The sequence below is a fragment of the Salmo salar genome, chromosome ssa24, assembly GCF_905237065.1.
Source record: "Salmo salar chromosome ssa24, Ssal_v3.1, whole genome shotgun sequence".
In the NCBI taxonomy this organism is placed as follows: domain Eukaryota; kingdom Metazoa; phylum Chordata; class Actinopteri; order Salmoniformes; family Salmonidae; genus Salmo; species Salmo salar.
The window spans coordinates 7778390-7797111 of record NC_059465.1 but is presented as its reverse complement, the minus strand read 5'-3'; the positions used below and the strand labels follow the sequence as shown (position 1 = coordinate 7797111).

General features: G+C 42.0%; 1 protein-coding gene across 1 annotated transcript in view; it reads left to right on the top strand.

Moving 5' to 3' along the window:
• pgm5 (phosphoglucomutase 5) overlaps nt 1-2688 on the top strand; it is a 49133-nt gene extending 46445 nt beyond the window's left edge. The window contains exon 11 of the mRNA XM_014171055.2: nt 1745-2688. Within this exon, the coding sequence (XP_014026530.1) occupies nt 1745-1834 (90 nt within the window). The 3' untranslated portion in view covers nt 1835-2688. The remainder of the gene's footprint in view (nt 1-1744) is intronic.
• Nucleotides 2689-18722: the final 16034 nt, after the last annotated feature.

Sequence of the window (18722 nt, the reverse complement as noted above, 5' to 3'; positions counted from 1 at the left end):
CATTCACTCCACATTACTGGCCTGTATGACAGAGTGAAAATAATGAAGCCTGTGTTCAAATATCTAGTCCAAATCATCCATTATGTGTGCAACAAGGCTGTTAAGTAATAATGCAAGAAAACACGACAAAGTAATTAACTTTTTTGCCCAAATTAATAACTACAGGCTTGGGTCAAATCGAATACAACACAGAGTGAAATCCTCTGTGTTGGCAGCGTCATGTTATTAGCATGCTTGTCACCGCCAGGGACTGGTGAGTTTCTCAGGATCACAATGAACATGAAAGGAGGACAATCCACAAATTCTAATGCCCAAAAATGTTAAGTTACAAAAAATCAAACCAGAATGGCTTTCCAAGAGGTGTTAAGTATTTCAGAGTGGTCCAGTCTCAGTCCTGACTTAAAATTGCTTGAAAATCAGAGACAAGGTTTGAATATTGCTGTCCATCAATGATTCCCAACCAAATTTACTGAGCTTGAGCAATTCTGACAAAAACAATGGATCAATGTTGTCCTAAGAGTTGTGCAAAGTTAGTAGAATCCTGTTCAAAATTATTCAGAGCTGTAATTGCTGCCAAAGGTGCTTCCACTAAGTATTAAAAGGTCCAATGCACTCCGTCCCACCAAAACAGGCTGACATTTCAGGCGATCTTTTCAAACAGCTCTTACTCTAAAAAGGCATTATCATAATTTTTTACAATTTCACAGTATTATTCCAACTTCATAGTGTGGAACTATATATAAAACATTTTTGACTGCACTGGGCCTTTTACTCTGGGGTGTAAAGACATACACAGTCAAGACATCTTAGTTTCTTTATTTTGTATTCATTTGGAAAATGTTCTATAATTTTATTTCATTTTGAAAATATGGAGTAGATTGTGTTGATTGGGAGGAAGAAAATACAATGTATTTCAGTTTTAAATGTAATTTTAAGGCAGAAAATGTGAAGACTGTGAAAGGGGTCTGTATACTTTCACTTGTGACTGTAGGTGAGTCTTCCCTTACTAAACAAACCCAATCAAATGGTAACAGCTGTTAAATGCTTAACCTATAAAGAATTGCCATACTGTATCTTCAGTGTGTATAGAGTTGATGTTTATGGTGTCTGGTTGGACAGTTATCTGTAAGACTGGAGGGCTTTTGGTTTTATGTTCAGGCTGTTGTTGTCATTTGTTTTGGTGGCTTACAGTATACACCTGATTTCTGAAGCTGGTTTTAGATGCTTGATTAAGTTTGTACAGTACAGCTATATATAGTTCACTACTCCCCAACACTGGATTCTTAGTAGGAACCACTGTGGGTAGTGTAGAAGGCTCTGGGGTTATGGCTGTCTAGTTAAGGAGAATGCCAATGCAGTCAGGCGTATAATCTACCACTACTACTGATTACCTTCAATGCCTTTTACACAGGGATGTAAGGGATTAACATATTCTCAGTCACTGTCCCTTGGCCGTCCTGCATTTTGAGTATGCTGTAACTATGTTGCTAGTATACCAATACCACACTCACATTGTACACTGATTGGAACATGAGCAGTGGTAGTGCATCCTTTCAAGGTCTCTATGGGCATTCTCCATTAGAAAAGAAAGCCTGAAGTAGTGGCAGTAATGTGTGTATTGTGTGAAGTGTGTATGAAGCAGTGTGTGCTGTCTGTATCCCAGGCGGTGCTTGGTCCCCCCATTGTCAGTATTAGTGCATTGTGTGAAGTGCGTATAAAGCTGTGTGTGTGTTCTGTGTCCCAGGCGGTGCTGGGTCCCCTCATTGCCATCGCCCTGAAGATCTCTGACATCCACGAGAGGACAGGACGCCGCAGCCCCACCGTCATCACCTGAGCTCTGCTCCGCCGCACGCACACACACACACACACACACACCTGAGTGCTCCACCCCACAAAACACACACACATCTCTGAGGCCACCACTTCCTGCTTGTTGCCACACCTGGGGCCAATAGCAAGCAAGCGCTATTCACTCCCTATTTATCTCAACATTTTAAATATTATGTGGTCTGCAAAGAAAAGAAGCAAGCTGTGTATTTCAGCAGTTGATAAGACACCAATTGTTAATATCATGCCTCTGTTATGAAAGTTTTATGTTCTGGATGCGTGAAATTACAGCCACAAAGCCTGTGTCTTTATCTATGTGTGTGTATTTGTTTGCCTTATCATTATAAAGGTGACTGACGGAATTAAAGGCAGAAGTCCAGTTGTTTATACAACATGTTTTCTTACGATATAATTTTTAACATAGTATAATTTAAAGCAGCGTTTCACCTTTCAGGAAGTTTATGCCACATGCACGCACACGCACACACACACACACACACACACACACACACTCTTCCTAGTATGTTTGTCTTTAGCCAGGGGTAAATCGCACATACAGAAAAATTATATATTGGAATATATTTCAATAAAATATAAATATATTTAAATATATGTGGGAAATGTATTTATCAAATATAGAAATAAATAAAATGTGTACATATACATGTATATTTGTAAAATACACACTCACCTCACAACCTTCTCCATCCTTAGCATTAGGTTCCCAGAGTGATGTTTTGCAATGCTAAGTTGGATCATTGAGTTGCAGTTGAAAATCAATTCTACAGCAATTGAGGTATAGCCTACCTGCCACTTATGAAACATTGTAAAAATAAATGAGGTGTTATTTCAGAAACTTAAGACACTTGAACGTAATTCTTTTTTAATACGCTAAAATATGTTTCCCGAGCTGTCGATCACAATTTGAAATGTTCCCGATCCCCATCCACAGCCCCACCTCCAACTGATGGAGTAGACTTTACAATTTTGAATTTTCTTCAGAAGAAGGAGAAGAGCAGTTGTCACCGCCAAAAAGCTTTTGTTCATTTTATTTTATTATCCATTCATAACATTTCATTAAAATATGTTTTTAACCTGATGGGTGACGAAGGAAGAAGATAATTTATTCAACTGCAAGCAAGAGTTTTCATCGAACTTGCTAACACAGCTAGCTACCTAGCTAGCTAGCTCCTTCTTTAGCTAGCCACGAACGTGCAGTGTGACTGGTAAGAATTGTTTTGAAAATTAAAGTTGAGTAGAGTTCAGTAGAGTTAATGTTATGGATTAGATATCATTTCATTGCCAAAACTATTGTTAAATGTTCTTGGCTAGCCAAGCAATGTGTTGCTTGCTAGCTAGCTAACGTAGCTAGGTTTAGTGAGGGGGGTGTTTCTGATAGAACTGGCTAGCCAGCTGGATTATTTATAGCAACAACAAAAAACATATTTGTACCTCCTGCAGTGGATCCTTCTGGTCTGGAGCACAGTTGCCTATGGACAGACCCCATCCAATGTAAGTAGTCTTAGCTAGTTAGCTAGTTCCCAATTAAATAAAAATGTGTTCACAAACATTAACCCCTTATTTATTTTTTATCTTGTGTGGAATTGTTTCACTGACTCCATTATCCACAAGGTAACTGTCAACTTGTCAGTCAGCAATGGACACTGGAGGTGAAAGAATCTACATCATAAGTATCAATTTGATGTTAATGAACATAAACCCCTAATTCTTCTTGTGTGGAATGTTTTCACTGACTCTGTCTTTGCATTATTCACAGGGTAACTGTCAACATGTGAGTCTGAAAATGGACATTGGAGGTGAAGGAATCTGCATTGGAAAACTGGTTGAATTAACGTTGTTTCCATGTCATTTCAACAAAAAATGTAATGTGATGATGTTGAATAAATGTGGGAAACTGATTGGATTTGCAAAAAGTAATCAATGTAGGGTAATTTCAAGTTTTAACCTAAATCCAATGACATGTTGAATTTTTGTTGATTTCACGGTGAATTCACGTTAGTTGACAACTCAGCCAAATGTAAAATCAAAACTAGATGTGGAAATGACATCTGTACCCAGTGGGAATTTGAGAGCAAAAAATATACACTGCTCAAAAAAATAAAGGGAACACTTAAACAACACAATGTAACTCCAAGTCAATCACACTTCTGTGAAATCAAACTGTCCACTTAGGAAGCAACACTGATTGACAATACATTTCACATGCTGTTGTGCAAATGGAATAGACAACAGGTGGAAAGAAAAATTTGGGTATCCCCAAGGTTTTACTCAACCCTGATTGGTTCAGTTTAGTTTAATAATAATAACCAAATCACTTCAATCATGTGACTTGTGTCCCATGTGATGAAGTAATACAGTGCATTCGGAAAGTATTCAGACTCCTTAACTTTTTCCACATTTTCTTACGTAACAGCCTTATTCTAAAATTGATTCAATTGTTTTTTTCCTCTTCAATCTACACATCATTTCCAAGATGGCGTAGCAGTCAGACGTCTTTGTCTTCATCTTGTCGTGTCCCGTGTATATATCTTTTTTCTTCGCATATATTTATTTTTCTTTTTATTAACCTCAACTTCAACATACTCTTCTGCAATCCGCCTCACCCAATGTGGTATGGATCTGCTATTTTCTTTACCTTTGAACCGGAACCCCCAACAGAAGCTAGCCAGCTAACTAGCTACTAGCTAGTAGTCAGCTAGCCACTGCTAGCGGTCATCAGCTAACCTTTAGCCCGGACAGCTCTTGCCAGTCTGCACAGCGTGATTCAAACCAGAGCAAATCGGACTTATTTTTCTCCATATCTCCAGATTCCTACCGCAAGCTCTGAACCTTTTCACCTGGATCATCGCAGCTAGCTAGCTGCTATCCGAGTGGCCACTCCTCGCTATCGTCTCTGTCGCGAAGCAAGAACCAATTAGCCTGGAGCTAGCCTTTGCTAGGCCTATCTCCCGGCTAGCCGAAGAGGTCCATCAGCCACTCCTTGGGCTACCTATTTTGTCAATTGGCCTGGACCCCTTTTACTGCTGACACGGAGCCCTGCCGATCCATCACGACTGGACTACCGACGTAATCTGCCCAAGGGTTTTTTTCAACTGGCTCCTCCGTCGCGACGTCCCGTGAATGCCCATCTGCTAGCCTGCTAGCCACGGCCTGCTAGCTGTCTAGAGCATATCGGACTGTTAGCTGAAGAGGCCCATTGAACAAATTCTTTGGCCACTATAGCAATTTTGCCAATTGGCCTGGACCCTTTTACCACACGGAGCCCTGCTGATCCATCATGACTGGTCTGCCGACGTAACAGCACGAGGGGGCTACAACAGACTTCTTCCGTCACGACGTCCTTCTAAGGCCCTTCTGCTAGCTTGCTATCCCTGGCCCGCTAGCTGTCCGAATCGCCGTGTCTCCAGCCTGCCGAGCTTCTCACTGGACCCCTATGATCACTCGGCTACGCATGCCTCTCCCTAATGTCAATATGCCTTGTCCATTGCTGTTTTGGTTAGTGATTATTGCCTTATTTCACTGTAGAACCTCTAGCCCTGCTCAATACGCCTTAGCTAACCCTTTAGTTCCACCTCCCACACATGCGGTGACCTCACCTGGTTTAATGATGTTTCTAGAGACAATATATCTCTCATCGTCACTCAATGCATAGGTTTACCACCACTGTATTCACATCCTACTATACCTTTGTCCGTACATTATGCCTTAAATCTATTCTACCATGCCCAGAAACCTGCTCCTTTTACTCTCTGTTCCGAACGTACTAGACAACCAGTTCTTTTAGCCTTTAGCTGTACCCTTATCCTACTCCTCCTCTGTTCCTCTGGTGATGTAGAGGTTAATGCAGGCCCTACAGTGACTAGGTCCACTTCCATTCCCCAGGCGCTCTCATTTGTTGACTTCTGTAACCGTAAAAGCCTTGGTTTTATGCATGTTAACATTAGAAGCCTCCTCCCTAAGTTTGTTTTATTCACTGGTTTAGCACACTCTGCCAACCCGGATGTCCTAGCCATGTCTGAATCCTGGCTTAGGAAGACCATCAAAAACCCAGACATTTCCATCTCTAACTATACCATTTTCTGACAAGATAGACCTGCCAAAGGGGGCGGAGTTGCAATCTACTGCAGAGATAGCCTGCAGAGTTATGTCTTACTGTCCAGGTCTGTGCCCAAACAATTTGAGCTTCTACTTTTAAAAATCCACTTTTCCAGAAACAAGTCTCTCACCGTTGCCGCTTGCTATAGACCACCTTCTGCCCCCAGCAGTGCCCTGGACACCATATTTGAATTGATTGCCCCCCATCTATCTTCAGAGCTCGTGCTGTTAGGTGACCTAAACTGGGACATGCTTAACACCCCGGCCATCCTACAATCTAAGTTTAATGCCCTCAATCTCACACAAATTATCAATGAACTTACCAGGTACAACCCCAAATCCGTAAACAGCAGGTATATTTCACTGGTCACCCACAAAGCCAATTCCTCCTTTGGCCGCCTTTCCTTCCAGTTCTCTGCTGCCAATGACTGGAACGAACTGAAAAGAATCACTGAAGCTGGAGACTCATATCTCCCTCACTAAATTTAAGCACCAGCTGTCAGAGCAGCTCACAGATCACTGCACCTGGACATAGCCCATCCAACTACCTCATCCCCATACTGTTTTATTTATTTTGCTCCTTTGCACCCCAGTATCTCTACTTGCACACTCATCTTCTGCACATCTATCACTCCAGTGTTTAATTGCTATATTGTAATTATTTCGCAACTATGGCCTATTTATTGCCTTACCCCCTTATCCTACCTCATTTGCACACACTGTATATAGACTTTTTCTATTGTATTATTGACTGTATGTTTGTTTATTCCATGTGTAACATCGTGTTGGTGTTTGTGTCGCACTGCTTTGCTTTATCTTGGCCAGGTCGCAGTTGTAAATGAGAACTTGTTCTCAACTGGCCTACCTGGTTAAACAAAGGTGAAATAAAAATAATAATACATATATAAAAACACACAATACCACATAATGACAAAGCAAAAACAAGTTTTTAAAATCTTAGAACATTTTTTAAAATAAAAAAAAGTAAATATCACACATTTACATAAGTACTCAGACCCTTACAAATGTGAAAAAGTCAAGGAGTCTGAAAACTTTCCAAAGGTACTGTAGGTGTTCAAGGCACCTGAAGTGTAACCTTGGTCAGTAGAACTTTACTCAATGTCCAGACTGATAGATAAGGTTGATGAATAAGGGCCTTATAAAAGAAACAGTGAACTGCAAATACACTGTAGGATATTACTGGCCTCGCTGTAAGACAACGGAATGAATCTTACGGAATAGAATTTCATGGCTTGTGTTTATTGTTGTTTTAAACATTCCTAATTAGTAATTAATCATACATCAGAAGAATAATATCATTTGTTCGCCTGCAATGCTATATTCCAACATCCCCTTACAGCGGCAAACTCTTCTCACCAATCATGGCCCTATGGCCTAGCCCGAGCGTTCAATGAGCCATGTTGTCCGACACCTCAAATAAATCATAATAAATATAAATTTCAAATCTTAATCGTTTTTACTTCAGCCTATTGGTTGAAATGAGATAGTTTTGACCTGTTTGTCAGTTTTGTCTGTAGCTAGTGATTTGTGGTCTAACGAACTGTTCCTAGCACTTACTGACCATTTGAGACAGAAGCATGAAGATTGTCTTAACCTGCGTTTTGCAGAAATACACAAGACAGTAGACCCTAACCCTAGCTCCATGTCCACACCTCAGTGCAACTCTAACCCTAGCCATAACCCTAACTTTAACCCTAGCTTCACGTCCAAGCCATAGTTCAACTCTAACCCTAGTCATAGCCATAGCCCTAATCCTAACCCTAGCTTTATGTCTACACTCCGACTCAATCCTAACCCTAACCACAACTTTAACCCTTATGTTCAACCCTGGCTCAACCCTAATCCTAGCCATTACCCTATCCCTAACCCATCTAAATAGAACTCCCTTACCTATGAATCCTCAATCGAACCACTGGTTGTAACCAGCATGAAAATGAAAACAAGAAGCTAATCAAACATCCAAGGACACACAATCACTAAACAACTTTGGTGTGAGCTCAGAGACCGTCTTTGGGGGTTGATGTAGGGCTTATAACTGAGTTATAATTATAGATGTATGAAGATCCATCAGGTAGCCAGTCCCATTAGTGTTGGGGACATGGACAGAACTGAAGGACTGCTCATTAATCAGCTGGACCCTGATGAAGACCTGCCCTTCCTTCCTCCTAACATCATTAATACACATCACACACTCTCAGCAATATCGAACATTACACTACTCATCTGTTATAATGTCATACGCACATCATGCCACGGCAGGACAACGCAAGCACAGAGCACACACTATATTGATGAAAGTGTACATGGATGTCACGTAGAGGCAGTCACATACAATACACATGTGCACAAACACAAGCTTGCAAAATATACACACACGCACACCCACACCCACACACACACACACACACACACACACACACACACACACACACACACACAGATTTTAAATACTTTATTTGAATCCGCAAATCACGTTACATCATAAAGGATTCAAACATTTCAAAGGTCATTGATGCTAGGACACTTAAGGAAACAAACAGCTTGTTTCCATAAGTGTCCTAGCATAACGGCTGAAACAGAGCAGTAGCTTCTCCTCCACACAGCTAGGTTGCCCATAACGGCTGAAACAGAGTTGTTTTGCTCTACTCTTAAGCAGGCTTGCAATCTGAAGGCCACGTACCGTAAGCCTATGTACGTGTCCCAGACTGACAAATATCAATGCCACCAACTTGCATCTGTATCCCAGGCCGACTAGGTGTGATATGAGGGGCTTGTCAGATTAGGCCTGCTCCTTGTAACTATCAAAAGAGCAGCCCACTTCCCTCCACAACAACAATATCTGGCTTATTCGGCATACAAGAAAACATGTTATCATGAACATCAAAAACATCAAACTAGCCTCCTGAATGTTTGTGTATGTGTGCTGTTGGTGAGCCCCCCCCCCCCCCCCCACAAACACACACACACACACACACAAACACACCATATGTTTTACTATCCTTGTGGGGACCTAAAATTTATTTCCATTGAAATCCTATTTTCCATAACCCCTAAATGTACACATAACACTAACCTTAACCTCAACCCTAACCCTAAGCCTAACATTAACCACTAATCCTACCCTTAAACCTAACCCAAAATCTAAACCTTAAACCCTAACTCCTAACAGGGTTAACCTAACCCCTAAACCTAGATCGAACCCCTCGTGGGGATGAGGGAAATGTCTCCAGGAGGGAGAATTTTCCTTCTTTTACTATCGCTATGGGGACTTTTGGGGATTTGCCGTACACACACACATAATATTTCTTGACTGCAGTGAATGCAGAGGAGCCGACATCGGAAAACTCCAGAGATCCAGAGGGGGCGCTATTAGACTGTTTTTTGAGGGGGTCTTAAACTTCTACTTCTATGACGAGGCCCATTTGGTTGGGATTAGGTCAAGGGGCATGCAATATATAACAAACTATATACATGATCAACTTTTAGCATTGTGTACTAGTACTATTGGCAACAGTTACATGAACCAGAACCAAACATAAGTGGAAAACAAAAAACAACTGTACTTTCATGGTCTGCTGGAAGCAGTGACAAGATTGTGTTGCAAGATTGTGTTGCATCGATACCAGAGTAACATCCTACTGGGCACAGACGTCATTTCAACGCCTAGTTTTGAGTTGTCAAGTAACATGAATCCAACGTGAAGAAAAAAAACTCAAATGTCAACATGTCATTGGATTTAGGTTAAAAGTTGGGTGAAAAAAAAATACAATTCCCTTACCTTGATGACTTTTTGCAAATTCAATCAGTTTTCCACGTTGGATTCAATGTCATCACTTTGACTTGTTTTGTTGAAATGACGCGTAAACAACGTTAATTCAACCAGTTTTTGCCCAGTGGGATAGAGTAACATTTGGAACATGATATTTTTTAATAACTATTAATGTAATGACTTGCAGTTCTATAGGACTAATCAGAACAATTTGAGAGGATATGACTGATGCTGTCAGTCTGGTTTTGATAACCAAAGTCTAACACAGGGAATTGTGGTTGAGATTTCCCACACATTGTCCCATCTAACAGCTCTTCTGGTTTCCAGGCAGCAAATAACGTCTGTCTGAAACTATGCACTTATTTTACAATCACATCAATCTTTATTGTTATGGAGAAATGTCTTATCACTCAACTATGAACATGGGAGGCAAGCTAACAGATGATGTCATCATGCAAGCTTACTTTTTGTTTTGCAACTTTGAGAAGCAGTAGTACTAGTGACTATTCATTCAACAATAAGATATATTTTTGCGTCACCACTTTTTGCATCACCAAGCAGCTTGAAACACGTGTCATACTCTCAGAACACTCTGGTGCTGTGTCCATGAAATGCTATTTTTTTATTAGGCTACCCCTCATGTGCCTGTGGAGAGGTTGTGCTTGCCAGATGTGTCATATGTATAGAATCAGATCGGGTATATACAGGTGTGTGTGTGTGTGTGTGTGTGTGTGTGTGTGTGTGTGAAGTGTGTTGTGCTTGCAGCTCCATGCACTGGCCTGCTTTTTTATTCTGTCATGTTTCAACAAAGACATGTCTCTCACCTCATTCACCCAATGACCCCTTCACACCATACATACCGTCTTTCCCTCTTGGGATTTGTCACAGTGAGAGATACCACAACGCAAAATACGATGGGTGTTTTTCCTGCTGTAGCATTTAGGAATATATAATTCAACCCAAAAACATGATGATGCTCATTTAATTCCATTACAGCCATGTTAGTAGATTTACCTCCAGGGCAATACTAACCATTAAAGTCCCCAACTCAGATCCGTGTTTATGGTGTTGAATTGGGATCGGGCTGTAGTGGAACACGTTGCTTCCCCTTCTAGTAGTGGACGATATCCAGGCAGTTAGTCCGTCGTCTAGACTACCCCTGTTAGGTGGAGGCTGGAGCAGTAGAGGATCAATGTGGAGATCGATGGAGTCCAAGGGAGTTTTAATAGGCCTGTTACTGCTCCACGGCTGAACCATACACACGCACACACAGAGAGAGCGGGGCTCAGCAGACAGGGGGTATGGATGTCACACACACTTGGTTATTTATTTACACTTGTCTCCAAAATACACTGCAACAGTCTATACCACTATAGTTCGCGTGAAGACATGAGTTTCTAAGGATAGGGTATTGAAAAAAACTGTTTTGAATAGATTGTCACAAGGCAGTGTGGCAATTGACGTCTGACTCCAGAGGTAACATCATTTTTTTGTGGTTTTCTCTTTGGTTTTCTCTTTGGTTCCTTACTCCGGATCTCTAAAAATAAGACTATGATATTCTCAGATCAGACATACCATGGAAGGAAAAAAAATCGATGGTTCTTTCTAGAAATAAAGGGGCCAATGTGTGACATCGTGGGGTCAACATTTCAAAATGATATACATTTAAATGTTATTTTCTTGCAGCTTCACATGTGTAGTTGCAGGGAAAATAGTCTAGATAGGCACAATGAGACCTTAACTCCACCTAGCAACAACAAAACATCTACATGTCATTCAAAACGTCGTTGCCATGCCTAGTAAACATCCAATTATTGCTTTGTCTTTTTTCCCTTCACTCCTTGCCTCTCCTTGAAAGTGCATTGGAGCCCGAGGGGAGAAACCTTCCCTCGCCTCCCCAATGTGCTTTGAGAGGGATTTGAGGAAACAAGGGGAGAATCTCAATTGCATTTTCTTTCATTCCTCACATCCTCTCTCCTCTCAAACCCATTGGATAAGAAAATAAGAGGGGCGGGACCTCTGAACTTCTCATCCAATGGGTTTTAAGAAAGAGACGAGGAGAGAGGATGTGAAGAATCAAAGAAATGCAATAGAGATTCTCCGAAGGACAGAGGAAGCGTTAACATTTTTAGACAGTGATAGACTGACTGACTGAGCTACCATAATACCCATGGTCTGTCCAGAAACAACCCCTAGCCCCTACTGCCCAGAGTCTAGACACTTGTGGAGATCTGAGAGGGATGGATGGCTGGTGAGATGATGAGAGTGCCACCTTACCCTCTAATAGGTTTGGTGGAATTCTTGCAGTATTGCATCTCCACAAGTGTCTAGGGGTTGGGGCTAGGGGTTGGGGCTAGGGGTTGCTTCTGGACACTGCCCCACAGCCCGTTGGGTGTGTGGGGAACCTACAGCATGACACTTGAAGCATTGGTTGGATGTTTCATTCCATTACTATACACACACAGATTTGCACCAATGTAAGCTGTAAAAAATATATATACAGTGGGGTAAAAAAGTATTTGATGCCCTGCTGATTTTGTACGTTTGCCCACTTACAAAGAAATTATCAGTCTATAATTTTAATAGTAGGTTCATTTGAACAGTGAGAGACAGAATAACAACAAAAAAATCCAGAAAAACGCATGTCAAAAATGTTATAAAATGATTTGCATTTTAATGAGGGAAATAAGTATTTGACCCCTCTGCAAAACATGATTTAATACTTGGGTCAGACGTTTCTTGTAGTTGGCCACCAGGTTTGCACACATCTCAGGAGGGATTTTTTCCCACTCCTCTTTGCAGATCTTCTCCAAGTCATTAAGGTTTCGAGGCTGATGTTTGGCAACTCGAACCTTCAGCTCCCTCCACAGATTTTCTATGGGATTAAGGTCTGGAGACTGGCTAGGCCACTCCAGAACCTTAATGTGCTTCTTCTTGAGCCTCTCCTTTGTTGCCTTGGCCGTGTGTTTTGAGTCATTGTCATACTGGAATACCCATCCACGACCCATTTTCAATGCCCTGGCTGAGGGAAGGAGGTTCTCACCCAAGATTTGACAGTACATGGCCCCGTCAAATGATGCGGTGAAGTTGTCCTGTCCCCTTAGCAGAAAAACACCCCCAAAGCATAATGTTTCCACCTCCATGTTTGACGGTAGAGATGGTGTTCTTGGGGTCATAGGCAGCATTCCTCCTCCTCCAAACACGGCAAGTTGAGTTGATGTCAAAGAGATCCATTTTGGTCTCATCTGACCACAACACTTTCACCAGTTGTCCTCTGAGTCATTCAGATGTTCATTGGCAAACTTCAGACGGGCATGTATATGTATTCTTGAGCAGGGGGACCTTGCAGGCGCTGCAGGATTTCAGTCCTTCATGGCGTAGTGTGTTACCAATTGTTTTCTTGGTGACTATGGTCCCAGCTGCCTTGAGATCATTGACAAGATCCTCCCGTGTAGTTCTGGGCTGATTCCTCACCGTTCTCATGATCATTGCAACTCCACGAGGTGAGATCTTGCATGGAGCCCCAGGCCGAGGGAAATTGAGAGTTCTTTCGTGTTTCTTCCATTTGCGAAGAATCGCACCAACTGTTGTCACCTTCTCACCAAGCTGCTTGGCGATGGTCTTGTGGCCCATTCCAGCCCTGTGTAGGTCTACAATCTTGTCCCTGACATCCTTGGAGAGCTCTTTGGTCTTGGCCATGGTGGAGAGTTTGGAATCTGATTGATTGATTGCTTCTGTGGACAGGGGTCTTTTATACAGGTAACACGCTGAGATTAGGAGCACTCCCTTTAAGAGTGTGCTCCTAATCTCAGCTCGTTACCTGTATAAAAGACACCTGGGAGCCAGAAATCTTTCTGTTTGAGAGGGGGTCAAATACTTATTTCCCTCATTAAAATGCAAATCAAGGACATTAAGAGACTTGTCCTAAAGCCACTCCTGCGTTGTCTTGGCTGTGGGCTTAGGATCGTTGTCCTGTTGGAAGGTGAACCTCGACCCAGTCTGAGGTCCTCAGAGCTCTGGAGCATGTTTTCATCAAGGATCTCTCTGTACTTTGCTCCGTTCATCGTCCCTCAATCCTGACTAGTCTCCCAGTCCCTGCCACTGAAAAACATCCCCACAGCATGGTGCTGCCACCACCATGCTTCACCGTAGGGATGGTGCCAGATTTCCTCCAGACGTGAAGTTTGGTATTCAGGCAAAAGAGTTCAATCTTGGTTTCATCAGACCAATGAATCTTATTTCTCATGGTCTGAGAGTCTTTAGGTGCCTTTTGGCAAACTCCAAGTGGGCTGTCATGTTATTTTTACTGAGGAGTGTCTTCTCTCTGGCCACTCTACCATAAAGGCCTGATTGCTGGAGTGCTGCAGAGATGGTTGTCTTTCTGGAAGATTCTCCCATCTCCACAGAGGAACTCTGGAGCTCTGTCAGAGTGAACATCGGGTTCTTGGTCACCTCCCTGACCAAGGCCCTTCTCTCCCGATTGTTCAGTTTGGCCGGGTGGCCAGCTCTAGGAAGAGTCTTGGTGGTTCCAAACTTCTTCCATTTAAGAATGATGGAGGCCACTGTGTTCTTGAGGACCTTCAACGCTGCAGAACATGGCCCCATTAACATCGACGGGGCTGAAGTGGAGCGGGTCGAGAGTTTCAAGTTACTTGGTGTCCACATCACCAATGAAATATCATGGCCCAAACACACCAAGACAGTTGCGAAAAGGGCATGACAACACCTTTTCCCCCTCAGATCCTCAAGAAGTTCTATAACTGCACCATCAAGGGCATCCTGACCGGTTGCATCACCGCCTGGTTTCTCTCTGCTACCGCACGGCATCCAAAAGTCTAGGATCAAAAGATTTCTTAACCTCTTACGACACCAATTGCATAGGGGCAGTATTGTCACTTTTGGATGAAATACGTGCCCATATTAAACTGCCTCCTACTCAAACTCAGAAGCTAGGATATGCATAGTATTAGTAGATTTGGATAGAAAACACTCTGAAATTTCTAAAACTGTTTGAGTGATGTCTGTGAGTATAACAGAACTCATATGGCAGGCAAAAATCCGAGAAAAATTCTACCAGGAAGTGGAAATCTGATGCGTGGAATCTTTCTAAGTCATTGCCTATCGAACACACAGTGACTAAGGATTCATTTAGCACTTCCTAAGGCTTCCACTAGATGTCAACAGTCTTTAGAAAGTTGTTTGAGGCGTCTATGATGAACAGAGAGTGAACAAGAAGGTGGGGAAGTTGTTGACTCAGGGAAGGTGTAACGGCCGTCGTTGAAGAAAGAAGGGGACCAAGGCGCAGCGGGTTGCGTGCTCATCATTGTTTTATTTAATTAAAGTGAACACGAAAACAAGAAACAAAGAACGACAGACCAACAGTTTCACAGGCTATAATAACAGCAGTGCAAAATACAACTACCCACAATCAAACAGGTGAAAACAAGCTCCCTAAATATGACTCTCAATCAGGAACAACGATGTACAGCTGTTCCTGATTGAGAGCCACACCAAGCCAACAAAGAAATACACAAACTAGAAAAACCTACAACACCAACACCAGAACATATACCAAAAACCCCGGAACACATAAATACAATACCCCTCTACATACACATAATCCCCAAACCATATAAAACAAATACCCTCTGCCACGTCCTGACCAAACTACAATAACAAAATACCCCTATTACTGGTCAGGACGTGACAGAAGGACATCAGTTCATTGGCGCGCATTCACGTGAGGAGGTAGCTGTGTTCCAAAATGATTTTCAAGACATTGCAATCGTCCAGTTGGAATATTATTGAAGTTCTAAGTGAAAAAGGTCCTAAAGATGTACAACGTTTGACATGTTTGAACGAATGTAAATATAACTTTTTTTACTTTTAGTCGTGACATTTTCCGCGTACTTCCTACATTTGGAGTAGCTAATTGAATGCGCTAACAACAAGGAGCTAATTGGACATAAATGATGGACTTTATCGAACAAAACCACATTTATTGTGGACCTGGGATTCCTGGAAGTGCCTTCTGATGAAGATCATCAAAGGTAAGTGAATATTTCTAATGCTATTTATGATTTTAGATGACTCCAAAATGGCGGGTATCTGTATTGCCTAGTGTATTTTTCTGAGTGCAGTACTCAGATTATTGCAAAGTGTGCTTTCCTCTTGAAGCTTTTTTGAAATCTGTCACCGCGGCTGCATAAAGGAGATGTTCATCTATAAATATTTGAATAACAGTTTAATATTTTATCAACGTTTATGACAAGTATTTTTGTAAATTGTTGTGCTGATTCACCGGCAGTATTGGAGGCAAAATATTTTCTGAACGTCATGCGCCAATGTAAAATGCTGCTTTTGGATATAAATATGCATGTATTGTGTAACATGATGTCCTAGGAGTGTCATCTGATGAAGATCGTCAAACGTTAATGTTCATTTAGCTGTGTTTTGGGTATTTGTGATGGATCTAGTTGCTTGGAAAATGGCTGTGTGGTTATTTGTGTCTATGTACTCTCCTAACATAATCTAATGTTTTGCTTTCGCTGTAAAGCCTTTTTGAAATCGGACAACGTGGTTCGATTCAAGAGAAGTGTATCTTTAAAATGGTGTAATATAGTCAATTGTTTGAGAAATTTAAATGATTTGATTTGTGGTTTTTCACTGGCTATTGTCAAACTTGTCGTATGAAGTTTTTACAGCTTCTACCCCCAACCCATAAGACTGCTGAACAATTAATCAAATGGCCACCCGGACTATTTACATTGCTGCTACTCGCTGTTTATTATCTTTGCATAGTCACTTTACAAAATACCTCGACTAACCTGTACCTCCGCACATTGACTCTGTACCGGTACCCCCTGCATATAGCCTCATTATTGTTATGTTATTTTCTTGTGTAACTTTTTTATTTTATTACTTTAGTTAATTTAGTAAATATTTTCTTAACTCTATTTCTTGAACTGCATTGTTGGTTAAGGGCTTGTAAGTAAGCATTTCACGGTAAGGTCTACCTGTTGTATTCGGCGCATGTGACAATTTCTTTTTTATTTTAAATGTTTTGGTACCCTTCCCCAGATCTGTGCCTCGACCCAATCCTGTCTCGGAGCTCTATGGACAATTCCTTCAAACTCATGGCTTGGTTTTTGCTCTGACGTGCACTGTCAATAAACTGAATTTACCACAGGTGGACTTCAATCAACTTGAAACATTTCAAGGATGATCAATGGAAACAGTATGCACCTGAGCTCAATTTCGAGTCTCATAGCAAAGGGTCTGAATACTTATGTAAATAAGGGAGAAGATGGCGCTGGAGGGGAGGGCTGCTGTTTTATAGTTTGAACCAACCGTGCTATCTTGTGTGTTAAAAAAAAAAAAAAGTAACTTATTTTGTACAGATTATTGTTGCTGCTACCATCTCTTATGACTGAAAAGAGCTTCTGGAAATCAAAACAGCGATTACTCGCCTTGAACTGGACGAAGAATTTCTCTTTAATGAGTCGGACGAGAAGGATTTCCTCCAGACACCCGAACAGACGGAAGAGGTATCGCGGAAAGAGATCGGGGTGCCTTGTGAGGATCTGCCGACGAGTGGCTAATCTGCCTTTGCCATGCATACTACTGGCCAACGTACAATCGCTAGATAATAAATTGGATGAACTAAAAGCACGTATATCTTACCAACGGAACATTAAAAACTGTAATATCTTATGTTTCACCGAGTCGTGGCTAAATGACGACATGAATAACATACAGCTGGTGGGTTATACACTGTATCGGCAGGATAGAACTGCAGCCTCTGGTAAGACAAAGGGTGGAGGAGGTCTATGTATATTTGTGAACAACAGCGGGTGCACGATATCCAAGGAAGTCTCGAGGTTTTGCTTGCCTGAGTATCTCATGATAAGCTGTAGACCACATTATCTACCTAGAGAGTTTTCATCTGTATTTTTTGTAGCTTTCTACATACCACCACAGACCGATGCTGGCACTAAGACCGCACTCAATGGGCTGTATACCGCCATCAGCAAACAGGAAAGTGCTCATCCAGAGGTGGCGCTCCTAGTGGCCGTCGACTTTAATGCAGGGAAATTTAAATCCATTTTACCTCACTTCTACCAGCATGTTAAATATGCAACCAGAGGGAAAGAAAACTCTAGACCACCTTTATTCCACACACAGAGACACGTACAAAGCTCTCCCTCGCCCTCCATTTGGCAAATCTGACCATAATTCTATCCTCCTGATTCCTGCTTACAAGCAAAAATGAAAGCAGGAAGCACCAGTGACTCTGTCAATAAAAAAGTGGTCAGATGAAGCAGATGCTAAGCTACAGGACTGTTTTGCTAGCACAGACTGGAATATGTTCCGGGATTCTTCTGATGGCATTGAGGAGTACACCACATCAGTCACTGGCTTCATCAATAAGTGCATCGATGACGTCATCTCCACTGTGACTGTACGTACATAGCCCAACCAGAAGCCATGGATTACAGGCAACATCCGCACTGACCTAAAGGCTAGAGCTGCCGCTTTCAAGGAGCAAGCCTCTAACCCGGAATCTTATAAGAAATCCCGCTATGCTCTCCAACGAACCATCAAACAGGCAAAGCGTCAATACAGGACTAAGATCAATTCGTACTACACCAGCTCCAATGCTCGTCGGATGTGGCAGGGCTTGCAAACTATTACAGACTACAAAGGGAAGCACAACCGAGAGCTGCCCAGTGACACAAGCCTACCAGACGAGCTAAATTAATTCTATGCTCGCTTCGAGGCAAGTAACACTGAAACGTGCATGAGAGCACCAGCCGTTCCGGACGACTGTGTGATCACGCTCTCTGCAGCTGATGTGAGTAAGACCTTTAAACAGGTCAACATTCACAAGGCCACAGGGCCAGACGGATTATCAGGACGTGTACTGTGAGCGTGCGCTGACCAACTGGCAAGTGTCTTCACTGACATTTTCCACTTCTCCCTGTCTGAG